The 18,335-nt window shown below is 42.1% G+C and overlaps 1 protein-coding gene across 1 annotated transcript; it reads left to right on the top strand.

Annotated features, from left to right (window-relative positions):
* The first annotated feature begins 730 nt into the window (after positions 1–730).
* Positions 731–18,049, top strand: topbp1 (DNA topoisomerase II binding protein 1). The gene is made up of 28 exons (XM_033639545.2): positions 731–1,141; positions 1,350–1,449; positions 1,545–1,679; positions 1,809–1,952; positions 2,054–2,235; positions 2,440–2,633; positions 2,816–2,992; positions 3,163–3,329; positions 3,458–3,621; positions 3,932–4,176; positions 4,288–4,622; positions 5,075–5,247; positions 6,342–6,553; positions 6,649–6,965; positions 7,097–7,282; positions 7,486–7,601; positions 9,682–9,805; positions 10,714–10,872; positions 11,057–11,153; positions 11,234–11,435; positions 11,795–12,024; positions 14,614–14,756; positions 14,934–15,030; positions 15,544–15,707; positions 16,061–16,189; positions 16,308–16,397; positions 17,456–17,617; positions 17,819–18,049. The coding sequence occupies exons 2-28, from the start codon at positions 1,363–1,365 to the stop codon at positions 17,945–17,947; spliced, it is 4,560 nt and encodes a 1,519-aa protein (XP_033495436.1). The 5' UTR covers positions 731–1,141; positions 1,350–1,362; the 3' UTR covers positions 17,948–18,049.
* Positions 18,050–18,335: the final 286 nt, after the last annotated feature.

The following is an 18,335-nucleotide window of genomic DNA, read 5'->3' on the forward strand; positions in this document are numbered from 1 at the left end:
ATTTCTCCACCAGAATTTTAAGACAAAAATTACATTTTCACTGGCTTTTTACTTGAATTGAAATGAACCTAAATTATAGATTCCATGCAGGAGTTTGTATATTTTATTACAGGTTTTCTTTTAGAGAATAAACTAATGTTTAGAGTTTAGAGAGTTATCCTCTATAAGACAAATTGTCCTAAAACTTATCTTACACATGCCTGTGTAATTATGCGAATATATAGAATTCAAAGGAAGAAAGGCTAACAATACACTTGTGTAAAAAAAAACAGGATGGTCCTGACAATCTACGAAACTCCAAATTTTGTTATTATTATTATTATTATTATTATTATTATTATTAACATTATTGTGTTGATTATATCAACATGTTTTTCAACACATAATTACATTTTTATTCTATTTTATTTTATTTTATTTTATTCTATTTCATTTTATCTTGTTTTATGTTATTTTATTTTATTTTTTAGTTTTGTGTCATTTGATACGCCGAACCTGGGGTCAGAAATGTAGGAATTGATGCAAAGTAGCCCTAGTTATGAATAAATAACAATAGGCCTTAACTAAACTTATTTAATATTTTCGGCTTGTATTAATTGTACTTTTATTTTTAAATTCATTTTTAATTGTTTTACTTTAGGTTTAGTGCATTCATACAATACCTTATCGATCATATGTTGAGTATTTTGAAGATGCGGAACTTTTCAACACTGTCCGACTCCACACGGTCGAATTAGCAGGTTACACCAGAAGCTACACCGTTGGCGCGAATAACAACAAAGCTGATATTTTAATTTCTCCTAACTATTAACACTAAATTATCACAAAATGTACGTGTATTCTTCGGTGCTGCGGGAACTAGTAATTATTCGTTTACGATAATAGGAATACTCGTGTTTTTGAATTTTATTTTTAACGTTATATGCTTGTTTGAATGTTAGCTAACAGTGTTCAAGTAAGTTAGCGCAGCAGGCTCTGTCTAAAACGGACATAGTTAGGTTATAAACTGTTTTATTTGGAGCATTTTCTCGAGGAAAAAAGACATTGACGTTAAGCTAGTCCTCCATGACTAGTTAGCGTTCATGTCAAATACTGTCAGAGTATTGACACTGCCTCTATTTTTCTGACAGCCCATCAAGAGGTAAGTGGCCACCAGTTATGCTAGTAGCTTACCTCAGTAGGCCAATTTGATGTACATAAATATAACGTACAAATATATGGCCAGATGTGTATTTAAAAGATGTTTAGTCATGACATATTCTCTGGAAGTGCTGTCGACTCAGGCTACTGCTAAGGCCAGCTAATGCCATTCTAACAAACGTTGTATCATTTCACTGGTCCTTATCCAGTTACAGGTTGACCATGTCCAAAGGAGACAAGGAAGGCTTCATTGTCAAGTTTGTGGAAAGTAATGGACAAAGGACAGAATATGCTGCCAAAGCTTATGAGGTAAACTTCATTGTCAGCCTTTAATGTACGAATACGTTTTGCCAGGGCTGTTGTTTTGCAGTGGATGATGGTGGTGTTCGTCTCTGTTTACACAGGCCATTTCAGAGCTCCAGTCTGACAAGTACTTGAAAACCATCGAAGAAGATGCAGTTTTACAGATGGACCAGAAGGACAAGTCTCTGTTTGTCTTCAGCAGCTTCACCAGCCCAGCCTTTCTGCACTGCAAAAGGGTCTGACTCAGTATTTCATACATCGTAACTTGGATTGTGTTCTTGTCTCAAGAATTGAGATATAAAATATATAAAATAAATGTAGAGACTGACTCTAATCTCTCACGCTGTTTGTTATTTGTCATGTAGCTTGGCTGCCGGGTGGTGAGCCCACTGGTGGTGTTGTACTGTCTGCAGCAGCAGCATTGTGTTCCCAGAGCAGAGAAACCCGTCTATAACATGGCCATGGCTGACATCACTATTTCCTGCACCAGTCTGGATAAAGCAACACGGGTTAGTTCACTGTGTCTGATGCTTCGCAAATTGTTGTGCCTCAGCAGTGTCTTCTAAAGTGTTCCATCTGTTGATGTCTCTCTAAATGTCCCTCTCTACAGACAGAGGTGATGGATCTGGTGCAGCTCATGGGTGGACGGGTCTATCTGGACTTAAATGTATCTGTCACACACCTGATAGCGGGAGAGGTGGGCAGCAAGAAATATCTGGTAGCTGCCAGCCTTGGTAAACCCATCCTGCTGCCCACATGGATCAAAGCCTGCTGGGAGAAATCTCAGGATAGGTGTGTAATCTTATTAAAAATCACATTTCTCGTCGAACATCTATGGTCGAAAGATACATATTCATTTTTGTGATGTTTTCTTGGCCAAATAAACTCTTTCATGTACTGTATTCGAACATAGGTTCAGAACTATGTTACCATCAAGTGATACAATTGTTATATAACATTGTGACAATAGTGAATACCTCTTTCTGCCTTCCTCAGTCTTTTCAGGTATACAGATCTGCCCATTGAGGACTATCTGTGCCCTGTGCTGCGTGGCTGCACTGTTTGTGTGACAGGCCTCTCCAGCACAGAGCGCAAAGAGGTGCAGCGGCTCTGTGAACAGCACGGAGCCACCTACAGCGGTCAACTCAAGATGAATGAGTGTACACACCTCATCGTTAGTGAGCCGACAGGTAATTCACCACCATCTTTAGCAGAATGAGTTCCATTTTGTACAATTAAAGACCAGATTCAGTTAGTGGAACAACATTTTGTATCTAGCTCTAGTATCTAGCTCTAGCTCTGGTTTTGGGTGTGCTACCGTTATTGCTACTAGCATTAACAAATCACTGAAAGTAATTGTATTTGTTTGCAGGTCAGAAGTACGAGTGTGCAAAGAAGTGGAATGTGTATTGCGTGTCTTTGCACTGGCTGTTTGACAGCATAGAGAAGGGCTTTTGTCAAGACGAGAGCAGGTACGCTGTGGAGCGTAATGCATCAAAGACAACTCGACCTCACACCTCAACCCCCACTGGCACCAACAAGAAGGACGGTGAGCTGCAAACTGATAGTGTGCTTGTTTGTTGTTTACTCTATTTAATATGTTTACATTGTCATCCTCATGGTGTGATAGGGTTTAAACACAACATTTAGAATCTTAATGAGTTTCAGAGTGATTCTCTGTGATTTATTAAAATGAAGAATCCTGTTTTTTCGCTCTAGAGGGTCCATCTCTGTTGGGTTTAAGTCACATATCTGTCAATGCCAGCATGACAATAAATGACACAGCCCTCACCAATGGCAGCATCAGCCGCCTGGAGGCTCCAGACCCCATAGACACTCTAGATCTCACCGTCTGCCCAGCTGATGATATACTGGATGGCTGTAAGGTAAACAAGAGAATATTCCCTTTCATACAGAATGGAGTTTTCTTCCCCTCAGTTTTGTTGTTGTAAGATATTAATGATGTGAAAGACAAAGTTGAGGCTTTATGTGACGCTTGTTAAATGTTGTGCAGCTGTATCTGTGTGGCCTGCCAGGGAAGAAACTGGAGAAGCTGAAGCGTCTTGTGAATGCTGCAGGAGGTCTGCGCTTCAATCAGCCCAGTGAGGAACTCACACATGTGGTCATGGGAGAGCTGGACCAGGAGCTCAAGAATTTTCTCTCCAAAGCAACACATAGGTCTGAGCACCAAAAATGATTATTTTACATGGTATTTATGGCCTCTTCACTTTTTAGATCTTGTCTGTTTTGACTGTTTCAACCCACAAAACTAAAAAGTTCTGAATCATAAGGTCTGTAAACATTAGGTCTTATCAAAGTTCAGTACATATACTTACCTTATCTTTAATCTGAAATTTGTTTTGCAACATCATATGTAGTCACAAAGTGAAATATACAGAACATTGCTTAAAGAGCACTGTTGCAGTTCAGCAAGTTTGCAGTATGTTAAATCACTGAGATGATGTAATGTCTGGATGTTACTTTTCAGACCCCACGTAGTGACAGTACAGTGGCTGCTGGACAGTTTCAACAAAGGCAGTCTACTCCCAGAAGCAGATTACCTCCACCCAGACTGTCTGCCCCTGGCTGCGGCTGCTGTCACTGTGCCTGCCCATCACACTCCCACCTCCCGGGTCTCAGCTGGTCCGCCTGCAGCCAGTCCCAGTACTCCCAGACAAACAAGAGCAGAGGAAGATCTGCTCTCACAGTACATGGATGACGACCCTACAGTAGGTAGGTATCTGTCGTTTAAGTTGCTTAATTTGATTTGACACATTTTTAAGAGATTTTACCAGATGTAGTTTTGTACATTGCAGCTAATCCAACATTCTTTTTATCCCCCAGTGGATATGCCCCCACCAGCAGAGGGCAGCAGCAGGAGGTCCGTCAGTATATCTGTAGAGCCTCAGCCTGAATCCTGGGCACCAAACCACACCAGAGGACCAGAGGCGGACTCGACCTTGCAGGAAGCCAGCGCTGCAGGCCTGTTTTTCAAGAAACGTTTCCTCCTTGTGGGCTTTGGCGCTGAGGCCGAGGCCCAGCTTTCTCTACTGGTGATGGAAAACGGAGGCAGGGTGCTGATGGGTCGCACACGTGTTGTGGCAGACTACGCGGTGGTACCACTATTGGGCTGTTCAGTGGAGGCAACAGTGGACGAGGTGGTCACAGATACCTGGCTGGTAAGATCATATTCATACTGCTTTAGATTTATCTGTGAAGGGAGGAGAGCATAATTGGTGATTTCAGTGCCATCTGATGTGTCAATTCATTCAAATGGTAGAACACAGAGGTAAATATTTATTTTTTAGTAACTGTCTTTAATGAAGGGGTTCTTTTGTGTTGTTTGTCTCATTTTTGAGGCAACACCTAATTTTTGAGCTGAAAACAGTTAGTCATTGATGTATTGACAGAAAATCAACACATTTTGATAATCCATTAATTGTTTAGGTCAGTTATCAAGCAAAGAATTTACAGAATAAACAATCGATTAATCAAAAAATATTTGTCAGATCAGTTGATAATGAAAATTTTTAAAATTGTGAAATACATATTTGTTCTCTGTCAGTTTTGTATCCTACGAAAGTGCTCTCTAAGACAAGACAAGACATGTTTTGCTCTTGTTAATTTTCAGGCCATGTGTGTGGAGAAGGAGTGTGTTCTGCAGCTGTCCTCCAACCCTTTGTTCACCCCTGTTCCTGTGATGGACGGACGTTTTCCTCTCAAAGACTGTGTTCTGTCTGTCAGTCAGTTCACCGGAGCAGAGAGGGAGTCTTTGGTGGACCTGGCCAAGCACCTCGGAGCCAAGTATGGTTACATTTCAGTCTGACCACATACAGTGTTTTACTGTTGAGCTACATGGTTAAGCTACATGAACAGCTGCAGGAGGGTTTGGTGTTTACATCTTCTACAGAGTCATAGGCAAAGGCATTTATTCATATAGCATTGTTTATAGACTTAGGCAATTTCAAAGTGCTTTACATCAGCTATTTTCAACCAGAGGGGCGTGATCAGTAAAGCCCACTGGTGGGCATCAGAGCGCCATCTAGTGGGCTGCAGGGATCCTGCTAAATGGTTAGATTAAATTAAAAAATGGTAGTAATTTACAAAGCTAGCAATTTTTATATCCATGTGCCCAGGACTTCATATTAATAAAAATGTCAAATTAATATACATAATTCCAATGACCAGTTAGTTTGAATATCATGTCACACGTATCATTAGGTGGAGACAAACGTGTTTTTCCACTGTTAGCGAGCTAACTTTCTCTTGGACATAATGACACAAATGGAAAAGTGATGTGGAGGGAGACAAACCTTCGTCAGTAAAAGCTCCATAGCATGTGGTGAGGAAATATGACCCTGGACACATTAAATGTGGATTCATAATATATTGTAGTCATTACAGCTGACAGTCATATAACACATCAACAGCCTGGTTTAATTTGTCCTTTTTTGTCATGTTATGTTTTTAGTTTTTATATATAGATGTATTTTTTTTTTACAATTGTATTCAGGGTTTTTTTGCGTGCTTCATAATAACATGATGAATCCTAAAGTATAACATTCCCTACACTGTTAAAATAATAGCAATATTAGTGGTTTAAGGTTTTAGGTTTAGGTTTTGTGCTTGTTTTGTAATAGCAGTTGTTTTTGTGCTCAGAACGATGGGGTCAAAAGTACAGTTTCATTGTACATTTTTCAAGCTGTAGGAGCTCCTGGGCTGTGGGGTTATACCACAGCTAAATAAATGTTGAGGACCTGGTCTGTTCATATTGTTGTAACACAGTTCATTTGTGCTCTCTCTCTCTCTCTCTCCTGCAAGCTTTTACCCTCATGTGTCCTACCTGCCTGTTGTGACCTACCTGTCTTAAATCTTCTCATCTTCTCTCCCTCCTACAGTGTCCAGGATTACTTTGTGCGCCTGGCCAACCAGAAGAAAGGGATGCTGGCCAGCACTCATCTGGTGCTGCAGAGCCCAGAGGGCACAAAGTACCAGGCAGCCAAGAAATGGGGGCTTCCAGCCGTCACTATGCACTGGATACTAGAGTCTGCTCGGACCGGCCAGCGGGCGGAGGAGGGGCGTTTTCTAGTTGACCTGCCACCCTCACCAGGTTAGAAAAGTGTCTTGACTAAGGCCTATATGTGGATGTAAAAGCATTTTTTGCATGACAGATGACAATAGTGAGTTTATTTTCTTCTTCTACAGAGAGGGATGATGAGAGTTTTGTCGGTGGCTCCCAGAGGCAAGCCATGCCTCCACCAGCACGTTCGTCCCCAGAGATCCCTCTCCTGGGTCTCCAGAGTGGCAAGGCTGTTACCCCGCTGGATCTGGGCCGCTTCCAGAGCAAAGTGTTCCGCTCTGTGTTGGACGCGAAGAAACCAAAAGAGGACGTCAGCACCCCCAAACAAAACCAGGGGGTTGGCAAAAGGAACCCCCTTCAGAAGGAAGCGCCTCTGCAGCTGGACACTCCCTCCCGTTTCCTCAGCAGAGACCAGCTGTTCAGGCCTTCCTTCAATGTCAAGGTAAGGACCCACTGAGCACAAACAGAAGCTAGTGCCATGATTTTTGCTTAATGTCGCAGGCACTAATTGTAGTAATTATTGTGCATGAATATTTGAGAGATAATCCTGTAAATGCATGTTTCTTTGGTAAGGATGCACTTGGAGATCTGGAGACTCCAGGGGGAAGATCCAAACCAGGAGAGAGGGTAGATACTCCACTGACTGATGTCATCAACAGGAATCTGAGGGTAGCTCTCGCCAACAGCTCCCGAAATTCCACCTCAGATATGCAAGCCATCTCTGCTAGCCCCCAGTTTACCAAGACGACTGAGAAGGAGGTAAACTGAAATACATAAAAATACAGTATGCCTGTTTGCATACATGACATTGGTGGTTTAATCTCAGAATCACTTCATTTGTCAAATACAATGTATAGGAGCCCTTACTAAAGGATGTCTTATGATTACAGAAACCAGGAAATGCCTGTTATGTGTGTATCACTTGACATATGAATAAAAATATTATCAAATTTTTTTGTAAGGTCCCAGAAAAAGAAGCCGGCCCTCTGACTGGTGTCGTGATCTGCGTAGGGAAGAAGCTGAGCAAAATGCAAAGTGAACTCAATGCCATTGCTGCCTCACTTGGAGCTGACTTCAGGTATTTGACACATTTTTGCAAACATCAGTAAAGGATGGGTTCATATTTGTTGAAGTTTTTAAAAAATCCTAACGTGCAAAACACCATGGTGCAGGCCTCCGTAGGTGGCACAATAGCTACAAGCATGTACAGAGGCATTTGTGCTCAACCCGTTGTTCATTACAGGTTACTCTGAGACACCAGGGAGTGTACAAAGAAATATACAGTATCTCACATAAGTGAGTACACCCCTCCCATTTTTGCAAATATTTCATTATATCTTGTCATGGGACAACACTATACAAATGACACTTTGATATAACTTAAAGTAGTCAGTGTACAGCTTGTATAATAGTATAGATTTACCTTCCTCTGAAAATTACTCAAAACACAGCCATCAACATCTAAACAGCTGGCAACATAAGTGAGTACACCCCACAGTGAACATGTCCAAATTGTGCCTAAAGTGTCAATATTTTGTGTGCCAACCATTATTATCTAGCACTGCCTCAACCTTTTTGGGCATGGAATTCACCAGAGCTCACAGGTTGCTTCAGGAATCCTCTCCCACTCCTCCATGATGACATCACAGAGCAGATGGATGTGAAGACACCTTGCGCTACCCCACCTTCAGCTTGAGGATGGCCCACAGGTGCACAGATGAGTTTAGGGCTGGATACATACTTGGCCAGTCCATCACCTTCACCTTCAGCTTCCTCAGCAAGGCAGTTGTCATCTTTTAGGTGTGTTTTGGGTCATTATCATGTTGGAAAACTGCATTGCAGCTCAGTTTCTGAAGAGGGGTGATCATGCTCTGCTCTGAATTCATGTTTCCCTAAATGAACCGAGCTCCCCAGAGCCAGCAGCACTCATGCAGCCCCAAACCATGATGCTGCCACCACTATACTTGACTGTAGGCAAGGGACAGTTGTCTTGGTGCTCTTCACCAAGGTGCCACACATGCTGAAAGAGCACCAAGACAACTGTCCCTTGCCTACAGTCAAGTATAGTGGTGGCAGCATCATGGTTTGGGGCTGCATGAGTGCTGCCGGCTCTGGGGAGCTTGGTTCATTTAGGGAAACATGAATTCAGAGCAGAGCATGATCGCCCCTCTTCAGAAACTGAGCTGCAAGTTTTCATTATCAAGTTTTCCAACATGATAATGAGCCAAAACACACCTAGAAGATGACAACTGCCTTGCTGAGGAAGGTGAAGGTGAAGGTGATGGATTGGCCAAGTATGTATCCAGCCCTAAACTCACCTGTGCACCTGTGGGGCATCCTCAAGCTGAAGGTGAAGGAGCACAAGGTGTCTTCACATCCATCTGCTCCATGATGTCATCATGGAGGAGTGGGAGAGGATTCCTGAAGCAACCTGTGAGCTCTGGTGAATTCCATGCCCAAAAAGGTTGAGGCAGTGCTAGATAATAATGGTTGGCACACAAAATATTGACACTTTAGGCACAATTTGGACATGTTCACTGTGGGGTGTACTCACTTATGTTGCCAGCTGTTTAGATGTTGATGGCTGTGTTTTGAGTAATTTTCAGAGGAAGGTAAATCTATACTACTATACAAGCTGTACACTGACAACTTTAAGTTATATCAAAGTGTCATTTGTATAGTGTTGTTCCATGACAAGATATAATGAAATATTTGCAAAAATGGGAGGGGTGTACTCACTTATGTGAGATACTGTATTTTGTGGATAAGCAAGAAGTCAACAAGTATGTTTTTTACTGTCAAATATTGCATTTTTGAACTGTCACTTACATTCAAGTCAAAATAGTTTCATACCTCTTTGTTTCCCACCGGGTCTCCACTCGTGCCTAGTCACAAAAGTTTACCAAGCACTACCAAGCGCTTTGACAAATTTGGGAGCCTTTGCTCTTGACAAGAAATGGATGATTATGTTATTTTCTGGCACATGAAGCTCACACCATGATGAGATTGAACCACACATTAATCTAATGGCTGCATCAGGATTGTTTTAAGAAAGACTTCAAAAATTGTGAACTTATCCTTTTACCTTTATTTCAGTAAATATAGATGTAGACAGTACAAGCATTTCATTATTTCATTACTTCATTACTTGTTTTTAGGTGGGCTTGTGATGACACAGTGACACACTACATCTACCAGGGCCGTGTCGGGGACAACACCCGGGAGTACAGAGGAGTGAAAGAGAGAGGGCTGCATGTGGTCTCCCAGTGCTGGCTACAGGCTGTACGTTTCTCAGTAGCAAATATAAATAGAGCCCAAGTTCTGCTTTACTTCTCTTTTTTTGTTTGTTTTTTGTCTTGTAAAGGGAAACTTTGCTGATTTTTTAACCAGGTCTGTTTCACCACAGTGTGGGCAGTGTATGCAAATAACGGTGCCTGGTCTACCCTCGAGCCACCAGTGCTGGGAATCTGAAGCATGGGGTGGAAAACAAACACTGTTCACACACTGCCCACACTATGGTGACACAGACCTGGTTGAAAAGTTAAAGTGCACTCCACAGGAAGCTGTTCATAAATCTTTATACAGCATTTAATACATTTACACCTTGAAATGTATTGAGAGGGACACTAATGATTGTTTTCATTATCAGTTAGGTAGTTTTGTGAATGAATCAGGTAATCGTGTGTTTTAGAAAATGACAGATAATTGTGAAAAAAGCCATCATGCTTTCCTTCAAAATGAGAACACGAACCCATCTGTGAAACACAGGGGAAAGGATCGGGGCAAAACTAACCACGATGCTGCTCCCACAAAGATTAAGGCAAAATGTTTTGTTGACATTACATCACTTGTACAAGCTTGCAAAGAAATTATGTCTTCAAGAAGATACACAAAGTGATATTAAGATACACTTGATTTGATTTGTGATCTTATTTTCATGGTGGTTGGCGCTGCTTTGTACCTCCCATTACCATTCAGTATTCACTTAGCACATTTCACCTGGGGCAAATGATAATCATCCCATCAACAAAAGCAGAATATTTAATCAAACACAGCTTTGATATGCTAATTTTGCAGACAGATGGGAATTCCAGCCATCGTTCCCTCTCATAATTGTTTCATTCAATTAATTCTCGTGGCAGCTCTAATAAACTTCTGTGTACGTTAATGTGTTGTGTCGTCTTGTGCAGTGTGCTGACGAGCAGAGACATGTCCCCGAGTCTCTCTATCCTTTCACCTACAACCCCAAGATGAGCCTGAACCTCAGCCAGGTGCCCAACAGCTCTCAGAGGTCTCCACCTTTAACACGAACCCAACGCAAAGACGCCACTGACGCAAAGGACGACAAGGTGGGTTTATATTTGTAAATTCACCTTGTGTATATTGTGTTGGTAAGTTCAAGATTCAGTGAGACATTGGATACTGAATTAAATGTTTATGTTATTAGTAACGTCTCATTAATGCAGGTGGTGTCTCATTTAATTGTCTTCACGTTTCCCTGTTTCATTATCTGTTTAATGATCTGCCTCTCAGAGTGAACACGTTGCCACAGAAGAAGCCACAACTTTACGTCGTGTAAGTGATGGAAGCGTCGATCGGGAAGAGATGAATGATACTGCAGATAAAAGTGGTGGGTGTCTTTTTACAACTTCTGCACCTACTTGCTAGAGCCAATAACTTTACTCACGTGGTCGACTCTCTTGTGTCCAGATAGTTCAGAGACTCTAGAAATGAGAGAGAACCTGCAGAGGCAGCTCCAGGAGATCATGTCAGCCACCAAGCTGACGACAGGGAGGCGTACCTCAGTCAGACTCAGCAGGATGGGATCAGGAGGGGCCGACTCGGGCCCCAACACACCTGATGGGAGCCGGGTCGGACGCTGCGGGAGCAGACGAACTCTGGAAGCTCTCAGGTAAAGTAGCCATGGACTGAGAAATGTTCAAATGATGACAATTCAAAGCGTCTCAAAGCAAACTGGTAATATATTTAGGATGGTTGTGGTGCTATAAACCAATACAGTGTATGAATTTTGTGTATTTTAAATCAACATCCATCTGATGTTGCTGCAACCCACTTGAAGTTGGCAAGACATGCTCTGCCCTGACTCCAGAGATACTCCATTTTGGATGCAACTCAGTACTACTCGGCACAACTTGCCGTGTTTAAACTGGCGTAGCCAAAATTGCCCTACTGGTTACCAAAAATAATATTTTCTGGTGTTCCCACACGTCCTCTTCCAAATAAATTCACCTCATTCTGTCCTGATTTCAGGGTTTCCAGAGAAGCAGCCATGGACTTCAACACAGAGCCATCTCAGAGTGAACAGATCGTTTGGGACGACCCTACAGCCAGGGAGGAGAGAGCCAAGCTGGCTGATAACCTACAGTGGCCTGGGAGTCCCTCACAACACTCTGAGCCCCTCGCACCTCCACCTCCTCCCACCGCAGAAAACGGCCCTCAGTTCAGGGACTCCATGACGGACTCAGAGCTAGTGGAGATGGGTGAGAAATCAAACTTACCTAATTGTAACTTAAAAATGGAGATTTACAGATCACTGAATTAAAACAAGTCTCACTGCATAAAGTAGTTTTAGCACAGAGATTACTTGTTGCTCAAGATTTACACCTGCTAACTGCAAGGTGTTGTTGTTGCCTTGCTAACTGAAAGAACTGACAGTAGTAACATTAGCTCACTAACATATGAGTAAATGAAGTAATATGGAATATGATTGACATGACATTTTATCAAAATGAGGTTTAATAATGATCCAAAGGGAGGATGTAATGTTACAGTTAACAAAAAAATACCTGTAATTACAAAGGCCGACCTATATTTACAAAGGATTAGCATGAAAGTTTAATATATTGGTTGCCTCCCTATGTTACACCTTGTGATGCTACAGTGAATTGTTCACATAGCTGATGGTTTTGATTGGACATGCTACAAATTTTTCCTAGCAACTGGTTTTCACATTACTGTCACGTAAGTCTTTACTAACTGAGATATTACTGCAGTTGTAAAGGTGCAGCCTGATTTAAGGGTTGTAGTTTGGTTCATTTGGTGCAGACAAAGCTTAACATATGAGACATTGTTGCATTTTAGTTCTCGTCTGTTTCCTGTTCACACTGACTTTTGATGTAGAAAGAGCTGATTATCAGTATTATTAGACTGTAAATCAACCTCACATTCTGAATAATGACTAACAAGTAGAGACTGGATGAAAAGGAGATGTCTTGCACAGTAATGATTCAGGGCTTTTTATTGTTGGATCGCTTTCACACACTTTTAATGGACTTAATGAACTGACAAAGTAAAAGGAGCCTGATGACGGTGCAGCAGTTTTAACAGCTTTTTAATCAGGGAAAATGTTCACGTTGACATGCATTCATTTTACCATGGTGATCTGGATACACAGGTTATATACATGGCCCTATTCAGATCAATTATAAGAGCATGGAAAGATTTTACATTCAGTGGATGGATTTATCAGTAACTTAGCTTTTGAAATCAGGCTAAAATCACATATCTGCTATCATAAAATCCTCAGCTTGGTTTGTTTGCTTTCACACCACAAATAAACCACACCAGAGTCTGCTTCCAAGCGGACTGACACCCATCTTTTCAAGCGGTCTCCGTTCTGTTGTTTGGTCAGACTCGGATTTGATAGACAGCTTTCACAACAACCCAAATGAGCCCTGCTACTCTGAAAAACAGACCTGAGTTTGTTTTATCTGAACCAAACAGTTTAGGTGTTAAGACACCCTCAGTAAATCACTTCTTTGAAACTGGCCAGTCGTTATCAAGAGCTTAGCAAACTCAGCGATGGATTTACAAATAGTTGCTGCAACCCAATCCTGTAAGGAAGTCTCTAGTTGTTCATTTACCTGCATCTTAAAGGGATAGTGCACCCAAAAGTGAAAATTCAGCCATTATCTACTCACCCATATGCCGATGGAAGCCCTGGTGAAGTTTTAGAGTCCTCACATCCCTTGCGGAGATCGGCAGGGGGAGCGGCTAGCACACCTAATGGCAGACGGTGCCCCAGACTAACATCCAAAAACACAAAATTGAATCAACAAAGTATCTCCAACATGCTCATCTGTAGTGATCCAAGTGTGCTGCAGCCGCGACATAAAACGTTGTTTTGAAAAACGTCATATGAACTCTTTTTTTAGCCTCACTGTAGCCTGTAGCTCTGACTGCTTCTCTGTGCTCCGCGCTTGCGCGCGACCAGCGAAAGCATGGGCTTTGCTCACCCGTGTTTACATCACGTGACACGTGCACCGCAGGGAGAGACAGCAGTAACCACAGAGCTAAAAGATAATTTGCACTACGGTCTTTTAGCAAAGGACAGCCCAACATGTCTGAAGACTTTGAAATTGAGGAGGAACAGCATTTCTTTGTTGAGCTGTATATGTTTGAGCCCGAGTATACGGACACGGAACTCAGGCTACTGGACGAAGCAGCCGCCGCAGCTCATGAGCCTCAGCCAGCTGCAGAATACCGGAGTCGAGCACTGGAAACCTGGTGGTGTACTTGTTTCAAATGCAAAGCAATGAGGAAAGTCTTTGCTGCTCAGACTGGGAATTGGTGATGCCTGCACTTGAGAATCTGGACATCAGTACTGACGAGACTGCTGCTCTTCAGAGACCATGCATCACTTATCACCCTGAGCGCGCACATGTGAGCGTGAAGCACAGAGAAGCAGTCAGAGCTACAAGCTACAGTGAGGCTAAAAACAGAGTTCATATGACGTTTTTCAAAACAACTTTTTATGTTGGGGCTTCAGGACACTTGGATCACTACGGATGAGCATGTTGGAGATACTTCGTGGATTCAATTTTGCGCTGTCTGCCATTAGGTGTGTTAGCCGCTCCCCCCGCCAATCTCCACAAGGGATTTGAGGACTCTAAAACTTCACCAGGGCCTCCGTCGGCATATGGGTGAGTAGATAATGGCTGAATTTTCATTTTTGGGTGCACTATCCCTTTAAGAGGGCACTTTCACCATGTACATGAAATGGCAAACAAAGCTTTTGACACGCTGTAAATTCAGTTTTAACTTTCACTAATGACTGTATCCTCTCCCAGCTGCTTGTGAAGTCATTGACCAGCATATGGGTCCGAGAATCACAACGCCCCTGACAGAGAGGCGAGAAAATGACCTCCTTACTCCTGAAGCCCCGAGCATCGCCTTCCCTCTCGCCAAACCTGCAGTAGCACCGGAGCCACAGGTGAAGATTCATATTTACTTTAACAGCAAGTACAAACAACTACATTCACATGCTAATGTGGTTATTAATATGTGTAAAGTATGGCTTTTAGTGTACAAGTAGTACATCAACTGTAATATGCACCCTGTGGTGTCTCTTTCAAGCGACTGGTGCTAAAAGGTTTTTTGTTTCTCTCAGGAGGAGCGTGAGGAAGAAAAGCAGCCACCCAGATTTCAGCTGTCCTCCCTCAGCCCTCAGGAGCGCATTGATTACAGTCACCTCATAGAGGAGCTTGGTGAGTCCTCCACCTAATTAGGCCTCTTAAAATGTTTCATCATGCTACAGTAAAAAAAAAATGCAACACTTCAGAGGCCTGAAGTCAGAGGAGCTGATCCCCGATGACTAAAAAGGAGGATGCACCTCCAGGGTCCTGGGATATTTCCTCCTGCAAATGTTTCCTGTTGTGAGCTCAGTATTTTCAAATAAACCACAGTTTATCATAAGATAAACAGTCACTGAAACTTATACTGTACTATTAACCAGACTGATGCATTTACAAAGAGAAACTTATAAAATGAAGGGACACATCAATAAGATACACCGTAAGTCCTTGAGGTTAAATTCTTTCCAGAAAACTGTGTTTAATTATGCCTCTAAAAGTGAAAGTGATAAGTCTTGTTTAATTGCACTTTTAAATTTATGTAAAGATCTACATTCGTTGATAATCCTGTCTGTAACTCCTATTTCAGGACAGCGAAATCTTATCTATACTTCTTTTTTTCCTTCCTGTCTATTTCTTGTGTTGCAGGCGGTGTAGTCCTGGACAAGCAGTCTTTCGACCCCAGCTGTTCCCATATCATCGTAGGGACTCCTCTGCGCAACGAGAAGTACCTGGCAGCAATGGCGGCGGGCAAATGGATTCTGCACCGCTCGTACCTGGAGGCCTGCCGCTCTGTTGGACGCTTTATCCCGGTCAGGATGTGAAGATTTCTGTTTTTATTGCCTCTAGCAGACAACTGATGACACTCGTGTGCAGTGGTGTTATTCACCCTGTAATTACAGTATTGTTACGGTTGGTTTAATGTGCTGCATATCAGTTAATGTCCTGTTGTTCTGTATACTGACCACCAGGGTTTTCATTAGCGCCGTACATTTAAAAATACTGGTTTGATTTTGTAATTTTATTAACGTTTGGAGGAATTCTCAGAGAGTTTTAAAGATTTCCAAAGTTCACCTATCCTTGTAACTATAACAAAATGGTCAGTGGCAAGCCTTATTTTTTATGCTCAGAAATATTTAACCTATCTTATCTGTGTGTGTTCCAGGAGGAGGAGTATGAGTGGGGCAGTAGCTCCATTCTGGATGCGTTGCCCTCCATCACCTCCCAGCAGAGGAGGCTGGCGTTAGCTGCCATGCGCTGGAGAAAAGCACTGCAGGGACACTCTGAGCAAGGGGTACTTACAGACACAGATACACATAGTTAACAGTCCTAATTACTGTCATCTGTATTGCATTAGGTACTGCTTGAGTGTTAAAGTGTAGTATGTATTATTTGTCTTCATTGTTTTTCAGGGAGCCTTCAGTGGGTGGACTGTCATGCTGAACATCGACCAGAGCAGAGAATCAGGCTTCAGGCGGTTACTGCAGTCTGGCAGGGCGAAGGTTGATGCTTGTTTATTTATTTATTCACTGTTGTAGTTTTCAAATCAGACAAACAGCTAACTGTTTATCAGAGAGAGAGAGATTTTAGACAGCATCTTAAACGCAACAGTATGTAATTTCTGCTGCTCGGGGGGTCTCTCAATCTAAAACAAGGACAAAAGACTGACTTTGATGTTATCGTAAAGTAGCATGAGATCAGGGGAGTTGTCTTTATTGTTAAACAGCCGCTGATGAAAATCTATCTGATGTGACTTGGGCAGACGTCATGTCCAAGGACTATTTATTGTATTAAAGTTTCATTCAGGTTATGTTTAGTCAAGTTCAGTTGTTTCACTCTAATGAAAGTAACGTTAACTTGCTAACTTACCATGAGCATTAGATGAATTGACCACCAAAACAGCTACTGTTTTGTGGCATTGTGTGGCAAATTCAATCGTGGAGTAGCCCAGCGCTGTTATCCGTGGTCAAAACAATCATTGTAAAAGTAACTTTATGATCATGTTAAACGTTGATGTAATGTTCGAACGATACGGTTGAGATTTTTATGTTACAGATCTTTAAACAACGGCCCTGTAGTGAATCTTTGTCCTAAATATTGCATTGCAATTTGGAGAGTGTCTCTCCTGTGCTCACAGGGTTTCCCAGTGAAAGGTTTAGCCTCAGTGATAAGGCACCCAGATGTTGCCTTGTGATCACTTTAATCAGGAGATGACTCCTCAACAACAGTCACAATCATTAAATTTGACATTTTGCTGGTCTTTGTTTCAGACAAGTTGACTCACCTCCGCTATTAAACACTACAGGAAACCCTGAATCAGCTACTGAAGTATTAAGACTGTAGGAGTTTCTTGTGTTGGCTTTAGAGTGCAGTCATGTAAGAGCAGAGCTGACAAAGAAATGAATCAGGAGCTGAGCAAAAATGATTTTCTTTTAGATTAAATTAATTAATCAAATGCTGGAATGCGTATCATAGGACGTCATGACATATCACGACAACATAAATACATACATATACGTAGTGAAGACATACTTCTTACCTGTAATTTCTCTGTCTTCAGGTCCTGCTGAGTCCCTCCCCGTCCTTGTACAAGGAGGCCACTCACCTGTTTGCAGACTTCAGTCGGCTGAAGCCTGGAGACTTCAGAGTCGATGTATCTGAAGCTACCTCTCATGGAGTCACATGCCTAAAACCAGAGTACATCGCAGACTACCTCATGCAGGTAAGTGGAGCTTTTGATAAGAATTTATTTATTTTACTTTTATAGACAGTTTAACATGTCTCAGGATGTTAAATGACCACATCTTGCGAGAAGTAAGATCGCTCATTATTATTACGATAAAATTAAGTCAGAGTCAGTTGATTGAATGTTAAAGCTGTGCTCGTTTGCGCTGACACTGCCCTGGTTTTTCCCTTCCTCCAGGAGCCGACCCCGCCCATCGAGCTGTACTACCTGACTGAAGCTCCCTCTGAAGAAACTCCAGACACTCCGTCACGTAAGCGCAAAGCAGCCGCAGACAACTCCAGGCTGAAAAAGACACGTCTGACCTGAAAATGTCACTACTTACTATTGTTATGAAAATTCCCATATCTGTGAAAATGATTGTAAATAAGATTTTCCCTTTTTTAAATTAAAAATAAAATGAATGTAGCATCTGTTTCGTCACTGTGGCGTCATAAATCAAGTTGCACTGCATTTTGTGCTGCCACTGGGAGACTGTAACTGTGATGGATGACTCGATGGTCTGAGGAAAATGTTGAGTCACGTTTTGTAATTGGGTGCAATGGTATTCTGTGGCCTGTAGGGGGCAGTGCGTCTTTACTGTATGACTCCGTCCTGCCTTAGGAGGGATTTCTCAGCAACAGCATGAGAAAGTGTGATTTTAATGTGCTCTTTCATTTCTCACGAAAGTATTATTAATGGATTTTCTTTTAATTGA

The sequence above is a fragment of the Epinephelus lanceolatus genome, chromosome 20 (assembly GCF_041903045.1).
Source record: "Epinephelus lanceolatus isolate andai-2023 chromosome 20, ASM4190304v1, whole genome shotgun sequence".
In the NCBI taxonomy this organism is placed as follows: Eukaryota; Metazoa; Chordata; class Actinopteri; order Perciformes; family Serranidae; genus Epinephelus; species Epinephelus lanceolatus.

Bases quoted from the DNA above. Each gene is read 5' to 3' on its own strand.
- topbp1 (XM_033639545.2), top strand. From the start codon at position 1,363: ATGTCCAAAGGAGACAAGGAAGGCTTCATTGTCAAGTTTGTGGAAAGT. The intron at 1,680-1,808 runs GTCTGACTCAGT...TTTGTCATGTAG, and splicing joins CCTTTCTGCACTGCAAAAGG to CTTGGCTGCCGGGTGGTGAG. The intron at 4,177-4,287 runs GTAGGTATCTGT...TTTATCCCCCAG, and splicing joins GGATGACGACCCTACAGTAG to TGGATATGCCCCCACCAGCA.